The sequence below is a fragment of the Panthera tigris genome, chromosome X, assembly GCF_018350195.1.
Source record: "Panthera tigris isolate Pti1 chromosome X, P.tigris_Pti1_mat1.1, whole genome shotgun sequence".
Classification (NCBI taxonomy): domain Eukaryota; kingdom Metazoa; phylum Chordata; class Mammalia; order Carnivora; family Felidae; genus Panthera; species Panthera tigris.
In genome coordinates, this window is record NC_056677.1 from 12483561 (window position 1) to 12504023 (window position 20463).

General features: G+C 42.1%; 1 protein-coding gene across 1 annotated transcript in view; it reads left to right on the plus strand.

Moving 5' to 3' along the window:
• GRPR (gastrin releasing peptide receptor) overlaps positions 1 to 18720 on the plus strand; it is a 34609-nt gene extending 15889 nt beyond the window's left edge. Inside the window, exons 2-3 of the mRNA XM_007092263.2 lie at positions 11785 to 12136; positions 13741 to 18720. Of these exons, the coding sequence (XP_007092325.1) occupies positions 11785 to 12136; positions 13741 to 14130 (742 nt within the window). The 3' untranslated portion in view covers positions 14131 to 18720. The remainder of the gene's footprint in view (positions 1 to 11784; positions 12137 to 13740) is intronic.
• Positions 18721 to 20463: the final 1743 nt, after the last annotated feature.

Here is a 20463-nt window from a genome sequence, read left to right on the forward strand (position 1 = left end):
ACAGTCCTTTCTTTTCATGAAATGCAGTAGCCTTTCATTTAGATAGTGCTTCTGGTTTTCAAAGTGCTTTTCAAACACCTCATTTAGCCCCTCCTTACAGCGAGCAAGGTTGATATCATTAGTTCCATTTCACAGATGAAGTAAACAGAGATCTGAAAATCTCATAGTTTAAGATCTGGACTCAGGACCTCTGTTCAAACCCTGGCTCTGTCACTTGGTAGCTATGTCGCCTCGGGTGACTTACTTCACTTTCTGTGCCTCAGTTTCTCCACCTGTAAGTAGAGGATGACAGCAGTAGTACCTACTTCCTTACACTGATATAAGAGATTCAGAAAGTTAATCCGCGATAAGTGTTCAGAGCTTTACCCCGAACATAGTGCTGTACAAGTTTTTCTTAAATAAAAATAAATAACATAAAAGTAAAGAAAAGGAAACTGAGACAGCACACTATGCAAAAATAGCTAATTATCGAAGTGGATGTAGAATGCAGGGCTCCCAGTCTCCATCCCGTCCCTCTGTCTCTCTGTGGTGGGCTCCTTCACCACACGGGTATAACTCTCTAACACTGCCAGGATCAACCTTCTGGGCCAGGGCACCCAATAAGCTACAAAGCTGAGTCAACATTTCACCATGTACAAAGCCTCTCACAAAAGGTTATTTAAATATTGTGCTGTTAAGTTTTTATAATTAGACACAATGACTCATGTGCCATGATGGTATTTTTGAGCTTTAATAATTCTTATTTAAAAAAAAAAAGAGGGGTGCCTGGGTGGCTTGGGTGGTTGAGTGTCTGACTCTTCATTTCGGCTCAGATCATGGTCTCATAGTTCCTGAATTTGAGCCCCACATCAGGCTCTGTGCTAACAGCACAGAGCCTGCTTGGGATCTTCTCTTCCTCTCTCTGTTCCTTCCCCACTTGTGCTCTCTCTCTCTTTCTCAAAATAAATAAACTTAATACAAAATTTTTTTCATTAAATTTTTTTTAAATTTTTTAAATTCTATTTTTATCTCCAATAATTTGAAGTATATTTAAAAACTAATAATGTCCCTGATATTTCATTTTTTTGTATATGTGTTTGAGAAACTGTCAGGACCGGGAGAAAAATTTACATATCGGTCACTATTGGTGGCGTACCCATATCCCTCGCACTCCCTGGAGGTCACTCACACCGCTGGGTTGGCTGTTTCTCTCTGAGTGAGAGTGATATCTGGCCATGGGAAGGTTTGGGGCAGGGGGAGCACTCCAGAGTTAACACTAGAAGACCATCCTCAACCAGAGAGGGATGGGAATCAATGGGAAACACCTCAGCTTCCTCACGCCTTGGTGGCACAGTTCTGGAATGTGCTCACCAGTCTCTCAAGGGGTCCCCAGCAGGCCTGTGCTCCAGTTGCCCGGAGTGGTACTCATTGGCTTCCATTCCCTCCCTGTCCCACTTCCCTATTCCCTCCCTGTCCCACTTCCCTATTCCCTCCCTGTCCTACTTCCCTATTCCCTCCCTGTGCTTCCTGGGATCCCCTCCCAAACTACTTGCGCCTAAATCCCAGTCTCGGGGTCTGTTTGGGGGTGAATGACAATTTAGGAACACAATTTATTACCCCGAGTCTACTTTACCTTCTACCCTAGAGCATGGGTGATTTTTCTCTGGCTTTGTGATTTTTCCCCACTCTCTGCTCTCTTTTGTGTTACTCAGTAGAGTAAATGCAGGTTATGTCTAACTGCAGCTTGCAAGTGAGATTTATAAACATTCTTCAAACTTTTTGGCTCATAAATTGCCGAAAAAGTCTAACAAGTTATAAATATATGTTCTTCCATCCATAACATTTTTGAGGAATGGCCTCCGAACAACTTGTGCCAGGATGTTTGCACACCTACTGAAATCTAACTGGGTTACTGCTCCTTGGTCAGTTTAAACATATCCACTGGCAACTGTAAGATTTCATCCTGCTTCCACCCCTTCTGACGGATTCCCTTACAGGATTAGCCCTGAGCTTCGGAATTGGTCATCCTGCTGAAACCCGCTTTGGGCCCAAGGGTCAATAGTTGCCCAACTGCTTCTGCCAGAGAAGTCCAATAATTGTCTGCTTCTCTCTTTCATTTTATACTTCAGCTTCTCCATCCCCCATATGCCAACAGTACCTGCCCTTCCGAACCTTTCCCACCACAGCGCCTCGTCCCCAGATTGTAGAGCTTCCCTGATGCCGTTTTCAGCTTGGTTCCAAAGTCTCCTTCGGATGGCCTCTTTAGGCCCTGAGGTCTCTGAATTTATGAGAGAGCTCGGACCTCACTCTAGGCGCAGGCCACAGGGAATGTCAGGGTGTGTATACGGCAGTGAAAGAGTCCCGAGATTCAGTGTAACAGACTCAAGAAAGAAAGGACTTTTGTGCCTGCCTGGAAACACGGTGCTTTCACCATGGCCGGAGTAGGTAGGGAACAGACATTCTAATCATTTCTTTGCTTTTCTCCCTTAATTTCAATGCCAGCAAAAAGGAGAAGAATTTGCTACCCAAAAATGTGCCTCTTTGGCATGAGGATTATTTTAGGCAGATTATTTAAGAAACAGCAGGCACAGGACAAGCTCTGAAAACCCTAATCAAAGTTATCCTTTTGGTAAGAGACATTTCCATTTATAAGGGAAATCTCCATCTGTAAGGGTGTCTCTGTCTTTGTACCAGGGAGAGGATGACTCTAAATCTCTAGGAGCTCCTATCTCCTATGGAGAAGGCCAAGATTTAGATCTGCATGACAATCTTACTCTTGTTTACTATACTTTTCCTGGTTAACCTCCCATACCTGTCCCCCCATCTTCTTTTGCCTTTAACTGGAAATGGTATTTAAGATGGAGGCTTGGGTCATGTGGGGGAGTTACTCCATTTTCCTGGGCCTCTCCCATGGGTACAGGAAGTATATAGGATATTAAACTTCTATTTGTTTTTCTCCTATTAAATTGTCTTTTGTTATGGGGGAGTGGGTGGGTCTCGGCCAAGAACCTAGAACAGCAGAGAGAAAATCGTTTTTCCTCCTCTACACCAGAAAGCCCAGGCTGCCTGGTCAACCACAGGATCATCATGATAGGAAGAAGCCTGCGTGGGCTCAAATCTTGTCTCCAATGCTTGGCACTAATGGCCTTAGAAAAGTTACTTTGCCTCAGTTTCTTCATCTGTAAAAGAACAATAATATTAGTACCTACTATAGAGAATTGTTATGAAGATAAAACAGTGATAATTTAAACAAAGCTCATAACATAGTTACCTGATCCATAGTAAGTCTCCCACAAGTTTTAGCTACTGTTGTTGTTAACAGAATCAATCTAATTGAAACCCAGGTACACAATACTCTTCCTCTTCAATCTGTTGCAAGAAAGAACTTCCCACATGGTAGTTGCAAAGTAAGCCTTTGAAGAAGTAAATAGAAGTGTGGCTGCCTGCAGCCCTTGCCCCTCCAGTGGCTCCTCCATCTGCTGGAGGAATAAACAAAACTTGTTTATTGGAATAAACAAAAGAGATCCTTCTTTCTACAATCAGAGGTCGGACTTTCCATGCGGGGAAAGTGATCGCATTGACGTCAAGCCAAACTGCAGAGGGAATGACTGCTATGCACGCCCCTCCCCAAAGCAGGGTTTGGTCTCAGGGAAACCACATGTGCCTACAGGGAAAGAACACAATAGAGGGGGAATTGCAGTTCACAAACTTCAGGACTTTACTCAGAGATGGACCTGCGCGGATCCACGATCTGTGTCTTGATCTTTCTCTGAAGAAAATGAGAAAAAGAAAAAGTATGACTGCACTTTGTAATATGGATCATGACCCTCTGCCTTCACCTGAGTTTAAAGCTCGCTTCCTCCCCGGGCAAGGAGAGAAGTCTCATCTGCTGACTCTTAGAAAACTCCCTGAAACATTTGCTAAATTTTCTGGAAAGTATCTTATTGGATAACGGACCACAAAGTGGGGTTCATGCCCTCTAGGAGAGGTGCAACCTGATCTAACAGGTAAGGAGGAAAGCGTCAAAACTTATATTTATATTGATTTTTTATTTAAAAGAAAATATGAACTAAATATTGGTAATATGTAGTGTCCAAACTGAGGCTCACTCTCTCCCCGAGTCCACATCAGAGGATCCCTTATCACGCGCAGCTCGGGTGGCAGGAGAACAGGTCCCACCATATAGAAGGCTCAACAATGGCACCCTATTCTTCCCTGCACTTTCAGGTTTTGGAGAGGTTTGGCAGATTGCTGTGTATTTTGTTTTGTTTTGTTTTTTTGTATGATCTAGTCTTAATTAAACTAACCTCCCCAAATGGACAAGTGACCTAAAAATATTCCTACAGAACAAAACAGAGCAAAACAAAACCCCACAGATTATAGATGATACTAAAATTGCAAGCCCAAGAGAACAATATGAATATAACAAAAAAGACAATTCCCTCATTCCTAGTATAGGCACTAATCAGACATGACACATTCAGTCACATTATAATTATAATAAAGTTTTTCTGATGACAAAAGGGTTTATAGTCAATAAAATATATAACACATTGTTTTAAAATTGTTATTTTACTCTTTTATCTTTTTTAAAATTCTGTATTTTAGCATGTTTTCTCCCTTGTTTATGAACTTCTGTATAATACCCACCCACATTCAACAATTAGCATTCCCTAGACATTGTTCTTGCTCTCCAGTGTGAGACACACACATATTTGTTTGTTTTGTTTTATTTTGTTGGATTCTGGAAAGTAAGGTACAAATATCCTGACCTTTCACTCCTATTTCGGTGTGTTTCCTAAGAACACGGACACTCTTCTGCACAACCCCAATTCCATTATCACACCTACTGAAATTAACAATAATTCATTAATAGAATCTAATATGTAATCATATTTCCCACATTTTCCAAAAAAATGTAATTTATTACCTTTTTTAAAAAAATCCAGGATCAAATTACGGTATATACATTGCATCGGGTTGTTATATTTTGTTTTTCTGGTGTTGTTGAGATATAATTGACACATAACATTGTATAAGTTTTAAGAGGCATAACATAATAATTTGCTGTATGTATATATTGTGAAAAGGATTACTTATTATACCTCTTTAATCTCCTTTGAGGTATAACAATAACTCCCCTATATTCTTCTAAAAAATGATGACTGTTTTGATGACTCTAAGCCAGTTATCTTGTAGAATGTGCCAGAATTGGATTTGTCTGATTGTTTCTTCATATATAGATTCAGATTAAAAATTTGGAGCAAGACAACTGCGTTGGCAATGTTGTATTTATCCCATTGCATTATATCAGGAGGCACATGATCTCAGATGGTCCCATTATTGGTGATGCTAAATTAAATCAGGGCCAAATTATGAATTTCATGGGCCCTTGGTATTTTTACCTTTATAGGACCCTTTCTCCGCAAAAAAAAAAATATTAAGAATTCTATTTTATAATTATTTCAGCATAAAGATAAATATAATCCAAGATGCATTGTATTCATTTTTTTCGTCTGGTTTTTAAAAGAAATTAAAACACTTTTCTAAACTGCTACAAGTATCATGGGCCCTAGACCTTGTGCCTACTTGGACTATCAGAGAAGCTCACTCTGGATTTGACCACTTGGTTAAAGGGGTGACTTTTGGAGCTCCCCAACATAAAGGTACATTTTCCTCTTTGCGGGTAGATAGTAGTCTATAGGGAGACTCTTTGAGACTATGTGAACATCCTATTCCCCTAAAACCTCTTCCTCAGCAGTTTAATCACTTTTGCCAGAATCATTGAAGGTTGTGGTTATGATCTTCTTTTAAGGGATGAGAATATTGAAGTGCAAAGAACCCATGATTTGTCCAAGACCGTAAATCTAGTTGGTAGAATCACCATTAGGAAGCGCTGCTCCCAAGTCCACATTAGAGCCCAGAGAAGACTGGAGTATATTAAGAAGGAGTGAAAAGAGCATTGGAGTTATTTGGCCTGGAGAGAAGAACAGGAAAGAATAACTGTAATCTGTTACACACTTAAAGATAATGGCTGGATGAGCACCAAGGATCAGCAAGTTCTCCATTTGCACAAATGCTCAAAGAGAGAGAAGATTCCATGACTCTGGATTATAGTCATTTTACAAGTCAGCTAATAATTGCCTCACATTTCTTCAGAAAAGTCCCTGGTGTTATTCTCAGGAGAAAATAGAACCAATGTTTAATACTCTTGTCAAATCTGATTAGGTGTTAGGATTCTAATTTAAATGCTGACGATGTGCCAATTACCTAGAGACCGTTTAATTACTTTAGTTTTCTCTTCACCTCAGTCTGCCACAGGTAGTGTGCATCAGGAGAGTTGAAAATAGTGTTGTTCAACAACTCCTCCAGACCTCAACAGGTAATTACAAATGAAGGCTGAAATGCTGGGTCCCTAAAAATAAACAAAGTGCCCGTATTTGAATAAAAGACATACTTTTCTGTGGGCAAAGGTTTCCAACCTGGATGTGGGAGCTGGCTACTTCTACTTGCCAAAAATCTCTTTGAGACATTAATCTCATTCCACAGAATGTTTCTGACCTTTCCAATGTTTGCATAGGAAAAATGGTGCACAGATGTTTTCAGGAGTGGGAAGCAATTGTCTTGAGGCCCATGGTATCAGGAGTGAATCTGTCAGTCTGTGGAAGAATGAATTTTACTAAGTATGTAAAGGTGAATCTACTCTCATTTTTGAGAAGTTGGAAATAAGAGACACACCTGCAAGACATATTATTATCAATTAATTAGCAAGTATGCACTGAGCCTCTGCTTTGAAGTAAGTGGCACGCAGAACAAGGGACCTGGAACATTTTTAGTGACACAGAAGGAAGAGAAGAGAAAAAGATGTTCTAACCTCAGGACATTTATTAGAAAGTCGGGTAGAAAAGACATACCCACGGAAAGCTAGCAAACAATTCAAGATGGTGCATAGCAAGCCTTATGTGAAAGGAATCAATAATCCTGTCATGAAATTAGACAGGTTAGGAGAAAGAACAGGAATCATGGAAGCCTAGATTGGGCAGCAAAATCTTTATCAAGATGATACTTATCAACTAGAATTTGAAAGGACAGGATTCAGATGTATCTGGGATTGGGCAGAAAGAAAGGAGGAAGTCAGGAAAGCAGTGGAGACTTTAGGAACAGACCATGGACTAGTCTATCTCTTGGTACAATTAAAGTTGACAGCTCATTCTCTCAGAGGGCAGCAAGTAGGGGGTGATGTATGCGAAACGATACTGGAAATAAATCTGATGATAACTTTTTTTTTTTAATTTTTGTTTATGTTTATTCATCTTTGAAAGACAGAGACAGAGCACAAGCAGGGGTGGGATGGAGAGAGAGGGGGACAAAGATTCTGAAACAGGCTCCAGGCTCTGAGCTGTCAGCACAGAGCCCGACGTAGGGCTCGAACTCACAAACTGCGAGATCATGACCTGAGCCTAAGTGGGACGCTCAACCGACTGAGCCACCCAGGCGCCCCTGATGATAACTTTAAATGTCCGTCATGTCTAACTGTTCTAGATAAGGCTCTTTTGTTGACAAAGAACAGAAGCCACTCAGACTAACTCAGGTGAAAAGGGAATGGGAGAATTTTAAGATTGTAACAGGAGACCTCTCCTACATTCCAAAGCAGTTCATGTGCCAGAAACCAAGGACCCTCTGTTTGACTTAGGGCCACATCATCTCAGCTTCTGCTTTTATGTCTGGCTCTTTCTTTCTCTTTCTCTCAGTCTACCTATGCTGCTCGTTCATCTTGCACTCGTTAAAATATGCCCAATCCCTTCCCTGGCATCAAAATCTTTTATTTCCAGCATCTGTTATTGACTACATGACTACATCCTCTCATTTTTTTTCAGTTTAAATGCTCAAGAGAAAGAGAGGCTCTTTAGTAGCTGGACAGGCAGTTCACTGGCTCCTTTAGATTAAGTAGCCACCCCAGTCCAACCAGCCATCACTCCTAAACAAGAACCACCCCCCGCCCATTGGTGTTTCTTGTCTAAACCAGAAGAAGAAATAGACTGATATGTTCCATGTTCTAGAAAACCATTAGACTTCCAGGGAACATTTGGTGTGTTCCAGACGCATTAGGGAAACCTCTGCTGTTTCTCTGCTTCTAAGAAGGATTTACCCAAAGCTTTCTTCTAAAAGAGCTGTGACACCCTGAAAGGAGTTGGTCCTCAATTGAATGCTGATTCCACCACCTCTAACAGTGAACTTCGGTTTGTCCCCTGTAGAATGAGGATAATAGCACCTATCTGTTGTCTGGAATATAAGTGAGATAATGTAGATGGTATTCTCTGCTTGGCACATAGCAAGAGCTTAGTAAATGGGATTTCTTTAATTACTGTGATAATTTATGAATATTCTAAAACGGAAAATTGTTTGCGGTGCATTTTTACTTATTTAAAAAAATTATTTTTAGGTTTATTTATTTATTTTGAGAGAGACAGAGACAGTGTGAATCAGAGAGGGGCAGAGAGAGAGGGAGACCGAGAATCCCAAGCAGGCTCCAGGCTCCGTGCTGCCCGCACAGAGCCCTATGCAGGGCTTGAGCTCACAAAACCATGAGATCATGACCTGAGCTGAAACCAACTAAGCCACCCAGGCGCCCCTTTACTTATTTTTCCCCCTGATAATGATTTATTTTTTCTACCTGGATACAAGAACTCTTTTTATAACCTTGAAGTTTATAAATTTGCCACAGTATATCTCAGTGTGGAGCTTTCTTTTTTTTTTTTTTTTTTTTAATATAATTTACTGTCAAATTGGCTAACATACAGCATATACAGTGTGCTCCTGGTTTTGGGGGTAGATTCCTGTGATTCATCGCTTACATATAACACCCAGTGCTCATTGCAACAAGTGCCCTCCTCAATGCCCATCACCCATTTTCCCCTCTCCCCCACCCCCCATCAGCCCTCAGTTTATTCTATGTATTTAAGAGTCTCTTATGGTTTGCCTCCCTCCCTCTCTGTAACTATTTTTTCCCCTTCCCTTCCCCCATGGTCTTCTGTTAAGTCCCTTTACTTGTTTTTTAATTGTACAAGCGAAATATGAACGTATCTGAACATTTAAAAGCAATTCCTCGACATTATAGTATTTCACTGCAAATATACTCATGGTAAATATTTTAAGGCATGTTTTTAATAAATACAGTCTTTTTAAAACCACAGAACTGCAATGCCATTATTGCACCCAGTATATTAAAAATAACTCCTTAATATCACCAGTACTAAATCTGAATGATTTTCTGATTTGATTTTCCTCAATAGTCTCAAAAATATCTTTTTATGGTTGTTTGGTTTGAATCAAAATCTAAAAGGAGTCTACACTTTGCACTGAATTGATATGTATGACACATCTCAGTAGGTCTATAACCATTTTCCCTCCTTTTTTAAAAACTTTTTTCTCCCTCCTTTTTTATGCCATATATTTGTTGAAAAAAAAAATGGAGTCATTCCTACAGAATTTTCCAATTCAGGATTGGACTGTATCTTCATGGCATCATTTAGCAGATTCTTTTATCTTCATATTTCCTGAAAACTGGTACATAGATCTAGAAGCTTATTTAGATTTAGATTCAAACTATTTTTCTGGCAAAACTATAAAAGTAATGCTTTTATACTATCTTTTATGTTTAAAAGTTATGAATTTGAAATAGCAGCTCAACAGTTCCCATGGCATTTTGTACTTAGGAGTACAAGATTCTCAAGAGGGAAGGAGGTAAGCCATTCACTCTGTTTTCTGCCTCATGCAGGAGTGAATCAGCTTCACTTCACTTCACTTGGAGTAACTTAGATTACTACTTTATCTCTAATTGACTTATTAGAGATATCTTTGGCTAGAGATGTTCATGTACCTTTAAAGATATAAATTCCTTACCTACATACTAGGAATAAAAATGCTTGAGATGAACAGTAACTAGAGAAAGTGCCAGAAGAAAATTGAACTTCCTTTGAAGTTTTTATGGTAGTGTGTTGTTTACAATGAACTAATTTATGGATGGAAAAGCAAACCCAGGTACACTAAAGTGGGGCTATAGTATTGTTCTAGAATGCTGGGGATGTCCATTAAGTAAGAGCCCTCTCTTTTCTACCTGAGCTGGGAAGAGAGAGCTAGATAAAGAAATAGAGAATGATAAAAATAATTGCTTCTATGCCGGATAAAGCTGTTTGGAGATTGTGACTTAGGTCCACAGCAATAATGAACTTGCAAACACCTGATCTCCTATATTACATGTGCCATTTCCCTAGTCAGGGGCAATTAGACAACCATGGGCCTCTCTGAGCCCAGAGTACATGCCAGGTTCTTTTTCTCAAACTCACCTCTTAATAACTCACTCCCCTTTCCCTGGAGGGAGGCAGAAAGTGAATGAGGAATCAGGGTGCAGCAAAGAGTGGTAACCCAACGGGAGCTTAATCAACATGGAAGCAAGTGGAAATAAGTGTTCCCCCATCACCGAAGTCTATCATATAATAGAGTATCAGTGGTAGAACCAGTTTTAACACAGCATTTTCAGCAATGAACACCCTCACATTTAGTTGGTCCCAATTCACATCAACTTCCACACTATAGCAGCTCATGTGCTAGGTGTGTTGTATGGGGAGTTGTGGCAGATATTGGGTTGCTCTGCTCAGACCTCCCTTGAACAAAAGATTCACTACTCAGCTGCAGGGACAGTAGTTATCTGCTAGCCTGTGGCTGCCAGTCCCTTCAGGGTCCACTTCAGCTTTCAAGCTATGGTCATGCTCTTCGTGGACAGTTCCCACCCAGTGACTATACCAGAGAGTAACTGAGGTCACACTCCTTTTGGGTGGCCCCAGCCCATGACTAGGCAAGGTGGTGATACAAGGGCCTGGCAATTTCTACCCAAGACAGGACTTCACTGGACAATCTTTGGTACCATTAGGCTGGCATAGGGTGACCAGCTGTCACGGTTTGCTGGGACTGAGAGATTTCCTAGGATGTAGGATGTTCAATGCTAAAGCTGGGAAATTTCCAGACAAATTAGGATGGTTGGTCACTTTCACTGGTGTAGACCTTGTCAGGTCTGCATTGGGGTCTGACAGCTACCCTCCATCTAATCTTGCTTCCTTCCCTTTTGCCTTTCACAGGTAAGACTCCCCACTAAACCTCTTATCCTTCTGGTTTCCTCTCAATGTCTGCTTCCCAGAGCATTCAGCCCAAGTCCGGGGCACATATAGCACAGAAACCAGGAGGAACCTAAATACTGCAAGAGGGCAGGGGAAAGATTAATTTGACACTTACAGGGATGCTTCTGGTATAACATTTTCAGTGGGCTATTTGTTCTGCACCCTTTGAAAAAGAGAAGAGGCATGTGTAAATACTCAATGACTTCAGGTTCCCTGAACTGCACTCGAATACTCAAAATGAAGGCTTTGCCAAAAAAGGACTCAAACTCCTTGTCCCTGTGTCCTTCTTTAAACATGCCTGCTATTAATTTCTGTGAGTTAAGAAGAAAAATGAAAGGAGTTTCAGCTTTTCTGAGAAGTGTTCTTAAAATCAAGAGAGATTGTGGGTGAAGAAACAAGAACGCATCCTTCAGAGCCAGGACTAGGATAAGGAAAGCAATGTGCTCAGGGTATAACATTTAGGGAGGCCCTCACTGTCATGGTAGTATGAGTTCAGAGTCAGCACTTGCATGAACCTGAGCGTGAGCGCTTCCTTAAATATTGCACCCAGTTGCCTGGCTTGCCCCATCCTTGGGGCATCCATAATAATATTAGCCAACTTACACAGAACATTCCATCTTTCCTGCCCCAGGTACAAAGCCATCGTCCGGCCGATGGATATCCAGGCCTCTCATGCTCTGATGAAGATCTGCCTCAAAGCTGCATTGATCTGGGTTATCTCCATGCTTTTGGCAATCCCGGAGGCTGTGTTTTCTGATCTACATCCCTTTCATGAGGAAAGCACCAACCAGACCTTCATTAGCTGTGCTCCGTACCCACATTCTAATGAGCTGCACCCCAAAATTCACTCCATGGCTTCCTTCCTGGTCTTCTACATCATCCCACTGTCGATTATCTCTGTCTACTACTACTTCATTGCTAAAAATCTGATCCAGAGCGCTTACAATCTGCCTGTGGAAGGGAATATACATGTCAAGAAGCAGGTGGGTGCTGAGGATTGATTCGTTTCCTCCTTAGGGATCTGATCCCTTTTGGACTCCACTGACAAGCACACCTGATTCTGCAATTAGAGGAGGTGGGTGATCTGCGGCCAGATGGTAAATGGAAACTCCTAGCCACAGAAGCCCAGGTTTTCAGGTGTTTTTTATAATCTTGTTCTCTTATTAAAGACCTAAGCTAGGGAGGTATTGAGAATCTGGAAGATTTAAAGTATGGGTTTCCTTTTGAGGAATATCTGAAGTAGTGTTGTTGGTAACAAAATAAAGTGTTGAGGCCCATAGAGATGTGACTTCTTTAAATTCCAATCACATTGTTTGGATAGGAAGAGTGTCACCACATGGGGACAAAGCAGAGGGAGCGGGGAAAAAGGAGCTGGTTGAAGAAAAAGAAGTCGTTGGACTAAGATAGGCTCACATTGATTTGGGTTCTTATCCAGACTTCATGACTTAACTCACTTACTTTCTCTGAGCCTCAGTTCCCTTACCCATGATACAGGGTGATAACCCACATATTGTAAGGCTGGAAGATTAAAAGACAGAGCATATATATGACCTAGAGTGCCCAGAATGCAGAATGCCCTCCACATGTGTTAGATTCCCTTCCCTGTCCCCCATAATCCTACAGAATTTCAGATTTGAGGTATGAATAGTAGAAACCAGGGACTCTGGCTTTATCCTCTTTGTCAGTTCTTGCTTTCTAGTCCAAATGTAGATCTTGTGGCATTTATGATGCAAAAGCAGAAAGACTCCCCGTCCATTTAAATGTACCGCTGACTCGGTGGCTTCACCCTTTAAAGTGTTGTTGTTGTTGTTGTTGTTGTTTGCCTCAATTATGAGGAGAGAGTGGCAGTTCTCAGTGAAACTGTCTCCATATTTGAAAGGCCTCTCAATAGTGAACATCCATTGTACCTCTAGTTCTTTAACGAGAACGACGTTTCCCCTTGCAGTGGTACCAGAGGGTGTTGGGGGCAAACGATCCTCAGCCCACTTTGTCTAAGAACCTCCCTATATTAGTATAGCCCAGAAATAAGTTGAGACTAAAAATAATAATAGTAGGAAGTTATTTTGATTTGGCCAATGAGGAAGAACAAAGCTGGTTGCTCTTTTGAGCATCAGGGGGAATAAGAAATTATTAACTGTGGAGCCCAGAAAGACATGAAGTCATATGGCCGATAAACGGCACCAGAGCTCTCTGGAGGAAAAAGAGGTCACTTACTAGAATTTCATTGAGCAATCCATTCAGGCATGTAATCAACTTTGTTTAAAGATCTGTTCTCAGTGGCACGTTCTAACTATATTCTACCTCATGGATTTCTGCTTCCTGGCTTTTTCATGTCTGTGTTTCTGACTCCCCCCTCCCCACACACACCCTTTTTCCATCTGTTTCTGTTGCTTTTCTCCCATTTTATTGGATTCTCTCTTGTCCCCTTTCTCCCACTGAACCCTTTTTCTGTGGCTTTGTGAGCTCATCTACTCCCACAATTCTTTTTCCCTGTTTTTTTCTTTTCTCTGTCTGAATCTTTGTCGCTCTGCATCCATCCAACACTGTCCCTTGGTCCCTCTGGCTCTGTGCGTGACTCTCTCCTTAGATCGAATCCCGGAAGCGCCTCGCCAAGACAGTGCTGGTGTTTGTGGGCCTCTTTGCCTTCTGCTGGCTCCCCAACCACATCATCTACCTGTACCGCTCCTACCACTACTCAGAGGTGGACACCTCCATGCTCCACTTCATCACCAGCATCTGTGCCCGCCTCCTGGCCTTCACCAACTCCTGTGTGAACCCTTTTGCCCTCTACCTGCTGAGCAAGAGTTTCAGGAAACAATTCAACACCCAGCTCCTCTGTTGCCGCCCTGGCCTGTTGACCCGCTCTCACAGCACCGGCAGAAGTACCACCTGCATGACCTCCTTCAAGAGTACCAACCCCTCTGTGGCCACCTTCAGCCTCATCAACGGAAACATCTGTCATGAAGGGTATGTTTAGGCTGACCTTGACCCTGTCCTCCTAGGGGCCCCTAGTTGTGCTTTATGGCTAGGAAAGAACCCTCACACCTGTTGTTGTCTCTGTACCCTCCAAAGACCCTTTGGAAGGCTCATGACTGGTATAGGCAGGTTGCAGAGAGGCCCAGATGGATTGCTTTTACGTTTGAAAGGCCCGTCAAGACTTGTATTTTCCATTTCAACTTGTGAATGCTTCTTCTGATGTAGAGCAAACTTTCCGTATTTTAGAAAAGGGAACAAATAAGAAAGTATTATTTTAAGCATCAAGCCCTGATATACAGTTACGGCCAATTAAGTCACAGAAACTACATGAACAAATAGATTTATACAGCAGAAAAATTACACGTTAAATGTCCACTTTGTGAAAGACTTCACCTTGTCATTTCTTTAAGCAGAAACTAGTGCTTTAAAAATGTGATTTGAGTGATTTTTCAGGAACGTTTATGATCACAAACCAAGGAACTGTTTTTTTACACTTGTAACCTGAAAGTCAACCCTATGAAAAATTCCCATGTATGATGGACCATCCCCAAATTGATAACACTGGAAGTCAGTTTAGGACGAATCCCTGAGTGTTGATTATTTTTAAAAGATGTTACTGGGGACACAGGAGAAACACTCGACACATCATTTTAAGGCGAAAACACAGCCAGACACATAGACACGTATACAAAGATCCACGTGAGGCTGTGAATTGGTATCTCCATTGAGTTAGAATTCAGAGCACGAGATACCAATTCACAGCCTCTACCATAGAAGAGAAATCCTTTTGGGGGAAAACTGATCTTGCTCGCAATTCGTCATTTATAAGTGCATAACGTATAGTATTTATTTTTGGTATACAGGTTTTCAGCCAAACATATTTACTTAGATTTGGCTCTTTGCTCCAGTGAAGCAGTTAGTTCATATGAAAGAAAAAAAAAAAAAAAAAGATCACACCTGAGTGGAAAGAGAAACATGTTTACATTTAACATATGCTTACCTAAAGTCTGTGAGAGGAAATGAATAAAATTTCAGTAATATATATTTGTTTGAATATGCATAAATAATTTGCAGGGGGCTTAGCGTTAAGAATGGATTATAAAACAGCCACAGGTTCATTAACTTTCTATGTAAGAGGAGTATTTATGAAACAGCCCACGTGCAGAAAAGAACTGAAATATTTTTATTTTCCTGAGTAAAGAGACTTGACTATCCTACTTTAGAAGCCCTGAATCAAGTTTTTCTTGACTCTATGATAGGCCAATTCTGCTGGACTGCAAACATGTTAACTCACTTTCAGATAAATCCAAATTCCGCAAATGTGCCGTAATATGTATCCCTTACATCTGAAGACGATCTTCATTCCGGTTTTCTCTGTCCAAGCGAGAAAGAACCGTTGGCTCTCTTTCCCACACGGCATGTACTGAAAGATTTTCATCTCTTGTTACAAGGAAGTGCTCACCGTCTGCAGAGCTTGAGAAGTTAGGACCCAGACAGTTGTGAACGTCTGTGTTTACAGTTGTATTAGCTGGAGTGAGACCTCTTCACTTCCTTCCGTGAGCCGCATGCCCTTCTGTACTGTTCCCACCTGCTCTCCTGGGAGCCCATAATGACACTGGACAGTTTGAAGAGCAAGTGTAGCAGAAAGAACGAAGATTTTTAGCCGGTCATCCCAGCTTAGTCTCTAGCTATGTAAGCTTGGCTATCAACCCTTCTCTAGACTCATTTTCTCATCTCTAGAATGAGAGGACAGTGCTAAGATCCCTCTCTTGCTGAAATCCTCTGAGTCCTGTCATTGCTTCCAGTTTGGTTTCTAAAGCATTTGTACAGCCAGCCTGCTCACAGGCGCCCCACTTCTGTTACCTTTGTAACAACTCGTCTGGGGAAGTCCTTCAACCAACATCCTACACTCATGTTCATGTTAGTGGAATGGAAGGAGACAGACTAGTCTATTGCTTTCAGGGGCTCCCCGGAATAATTCGTATGAATGGTGTCCCATTAGCTTGTTATGCTGTGGGATTAAAGCTGAAAAACACATAAGAAAACATATTGCTCAATCTCCTCATTATACGAAGGGTACTTTCCCTACTCACCTCTGACCTCCATGCACCTGTTATCTCCAACTACTGCTCCACAACTTTACCCTTGGGTTTCTTCAAAACTCTTGAGTGTAAGTGACTTCGTACCTCGCTAGGGGCTACATTGTGTAGCATTCTGGGTGTGACCTGTTCAAGCATCTCTGAACTACCTGCCTTCAAAGACATTTTGGGAGTAGGACTCATCTTAATGTCTCCTTCAGGTAACATTATGGCATGGATTTCAGGAGACTGAAATCTAGGTCCAGCTGTGTGTCCTGAGGCAAATCTTGTCACCTCTTTGAGACTTCTAAACAGAAGGGCTGTGGAAGGCGTGTGCCAGCCAACGGCCCAGGACTGGTAAAACTGGGAATCAACGGATGGACGGACGCAAACCTGCTTATTGGGACGGACTTACCCGGGCCCTTCTCCAGGGAAGCCAACTTCTTCTTCCACCTCAAGACCCTAAAATTCCGGTGAGAGAGACCCAAGCCCCCATGTGGTATCACCTCTCTGCTAGGGCAGAGTGTGGCAGGGGCTGGAGCTAAGACATTTCACGCCTGGCTTCCAAAGATAATCACGTTTAGCGCTTATGTCTTTGGTGAGGGGGGAAAAAATCAATTTTTTCTGTGGAAAACCATCTGTGTTTATTCAATTGACAGACACTACCTTTCAATCTATCTTAAATTGAGCCTCCCTGAGGCAGGCAGCTCAACAGTGATAGATTAAGCAATAAACAAGGCAGCCTGCCCACCATCGGCCGCCGCTGGCAGGGAGGGCGCAGCTGCTGTTAGGAGCGATATTCCACAGCAAGATGATCCTCCCTGCTTGGCGCAGGCGAGGCCCTCCCTGTCGGTGATGATTCCCCATAAATGTGGATGGCTAAACCCCTTCTTCTGGCTGCCCTCACCACCTCCCCCTCCACTGACCCTGGCCTTCTGCCTCATTAACAAGCCCTCTTGTTTCCCTCTTTGCCACACAAACAATTTGGTTTCATCTTGAAGAATGGAGAAGTGGGGAAGGATGGTAAATACACAGTTTAGAGGCTGCTTCAGATGAACCCGAGCTCGGCTTGTTATGAAAAGCCTCACTGAACAGAAATAAATGAACTTGTCCAAAGGACACGTGCACATTGAAGTTGTAAAGTCTTTGTTTATGCCAAAAGTAGCAGTTGGTTGTTGGTTTCAGAGTCAATGCATGTACCAAATGTCTTCTGGTAAGAGAGATGAGCTTTGCTTGGGAACTATGAGTTGAATGACATCCTCAACCTGTGGACTGAAAGGTGGCTAAGTCACTTTCCTGAAAGCTAGATAGGAATGATCGCCCTGGAAACCTGACCACGTGAGAAGTGAGTGAATAGTACACACTTCTGTGGAGGTGAGATGCGAGAGAGGCCGACTTTCTGGACATTTCCGCCCTTCACATCCAGGCCCCGAAGCAGCTGTTGTTAGAGAGTGCCATCGCTAACCCTGGCTTGCTGGGAGGAATGGGGCACATTTTGCACATTTGTCTAATGTTTGGCTGTGTTTTCATAAGATAGATGAACAGCTGAAAACAAGACATTATTCTATTCACTCTCCTGGGTCCAGGCTTTGTGTGAGCTATTCAAAGAAACCAAGCCCTAGTTTATTCTGTATGTGATGGTCATTCCTCTCAGCACCCACCTTGACAAACCTCCGGCAGCCCTCCACCCCCAACACAAACACAACAACTTTAATATCCAGCAACCTCTTACCATAATTTTGGCCTTCAAAGACACCCTTCCTTTAGGTAGGGGCCAAGCGTGAACTCCAGCTCAATATATCCAGAGCAATCAACAAATCACAGACTGAGAACAGACTTTTCTTTTGTGAGACGTTAGAAATGCACTCAGTGGAATTTATCTAACTTTTTAAAAAGTTTAACAGCCTCTGGGTTCAAATATTATGTGTCCACGATTAATTTAAAAAAATAATTTGCATTTACCTAGTGTTCGTGGTCTATAAAGCATTTTTATACTCACTGCCTCGTCTAATCTGAGCCACCCCTGCTGGCCAAAGAGCTGCTTAGCCTCCTTTACTATGGAAATTAGTAAATGACATTTATTGGTGACTATGTGCGATTAAATTAAAAGACCCATGGAACTATGAAGCTGAAGCATGAAACTACAGCTATTGGACCATACTTGACCTACAAAAAGGTGATTTCATATGGTTCAGTGAACTCTGATTTCATTTATACTCCTGGACGTTCCCAGTTTACGGGATAGTCTATGCCTGCAAAGTGAGTCTGTTTAACTTGGCCCGAGGCAGGGGATGATGCCATTGTTGGTTGCACCAGGGAGGCATATTAGCCAGAACAGCATTCCATGTCACACGGAAGTGGAAGCCTAAGAAGGGACGGGATCATGGGGAGCAAAACCACAAGTCATAGATCACACATTTGTGTGAAACCTTAGTGGAGTTCTATGACTGTAGAAGTGCTGGAAGGGGGCACCTGGGTCGCTCAGTCAGTTAAGCGTCCGACTTTTGATTTCAGCTCAGGTCATGATCTCATGGTTTGTGAGTTTGAACCCCGTGTCGGGCCCTGCGCTGACGGTGTGGCACCTACTTGGGGTTCTGTCTCTCCCAATCTCTCTGCCCTTCCCCCTCAAAATAAACTTAAAAAAATGTTATTAGAAGTGCTGGAAAGGAAGGTGCTCGATTCCACCAAGCAGCAATGGTGTGCCAAATGCAGTGCTGCGCACATTTCTATTCTTCCTCACAAGCACCTTGACAAGTGTTCGGATGATGAAGCTGAAGCTCAGGGAGATCACTTCACCATCCCAAGGTCACACGCCGCAGTTGAATGGCAGAGTATTAATGTGGACCTGGATCCCTCTTAAGACAATCCTCCGGCAGCCCTCCACCCCCAACACAAACACAACAACTTTAATACCCAGCAATCTCTTACCACAACTTTGGCCTTCGAAGACACCCTTTCTTTAGGTAGGGGCCAAGCATGAATTCCAGCTCGATGTATCCCATTCCACTGCTCAGCATTGCTTCCCAAATCCAGCTCCATGTGAGAAATTAAGTTCACAGTGACTGATAGATAATCCCATTCCCTACTCTAGCTTTTGTCCAAAGGCCTGAACCACTGATGAAGTCGAGGACTGTACACCAAGGGCATGGAAGATGTTGCTAAGCACCTAAGTTAGGGACTCACTGCAGGCAGAGGCTGAAATGTAGCACAGAGTAGGTGGACAAGGAAGTCCCTTAGTTCACTTGCCCCCAGAGACAAAATTCGGTGGCAAATGGAAGCCCCGGGAAGAATTTCCCACCTAGTTCTGTGACCCAGTAGAGACAACCCTTGGCGAAGGGCCATATACAGAGGATCCAAGTGAGAACAGTCAATCCAGGCACCTTTCTTTGAAGTGGGATTAGTTGGAGAACAGGTATCAGGAAGGGGTGGAACCCCTCCCCCATCACCCCGCCTTCCCCCCTCCCCCAAAAAACCCAGTAAGACATGATAGCAGATGATTTCCCTGAGCCTGGAGACCCAGGCTACGTGACTAGCCTTTAACAGAAAAATGTCTCCTGGACTAAAATCCGAGTTCAGGTATGGACTTAGTGCCCTGTTACAAACCAACCCAGAAACCACTGTCTGCCCATTCAGAGCTCACATTCTGGAAGATAAGATTATTTCTCTTTTGTTCCCTAAATTTAAAATTCATTCCCAGAGCCATAGAATGACATGGAAGGACTCACATAATTTTATGGTCTTTCAAAAGGATCATTTTAATGGGACAGTAAAACTTCACACATTCAACACCTCATTAATTCCCAGACGAGTTTGAAAATTTTGGTATGACTCGAGATTTCAGTGTGCAAGGTACACATATAATTTGGGACTGTTTTGAATCCAAATTTTTCATCAATTTGCTTCAGTTTTAGCTAGTGCTATTGACATATTGATATTGATAATGAATAACATTAGGAAAGTAAAATTGATTTAAAAACAATTTTTTCCCCTCTGTAATCTGGCCTTGACTGATTCAAACATAACCTTTCTTGCATCCAAGTTGGCAGAGTTTGGGGTAATAAAATTTGTTGAAAGGGTTGATTCGGTGAGTTGTAAAAATACATGGCACAAACTTCTTTATGTCATTTTCTGTTTTGTTTTAAATATTAGACTTATATTTTGTAAATTATAATTGTACTTGTTACTATTAACTGTAAATATTTATTGCATCAAAAATGTGCTCTGTGTTAAAGAAGTCAGAACAAATTCCAGGTGTG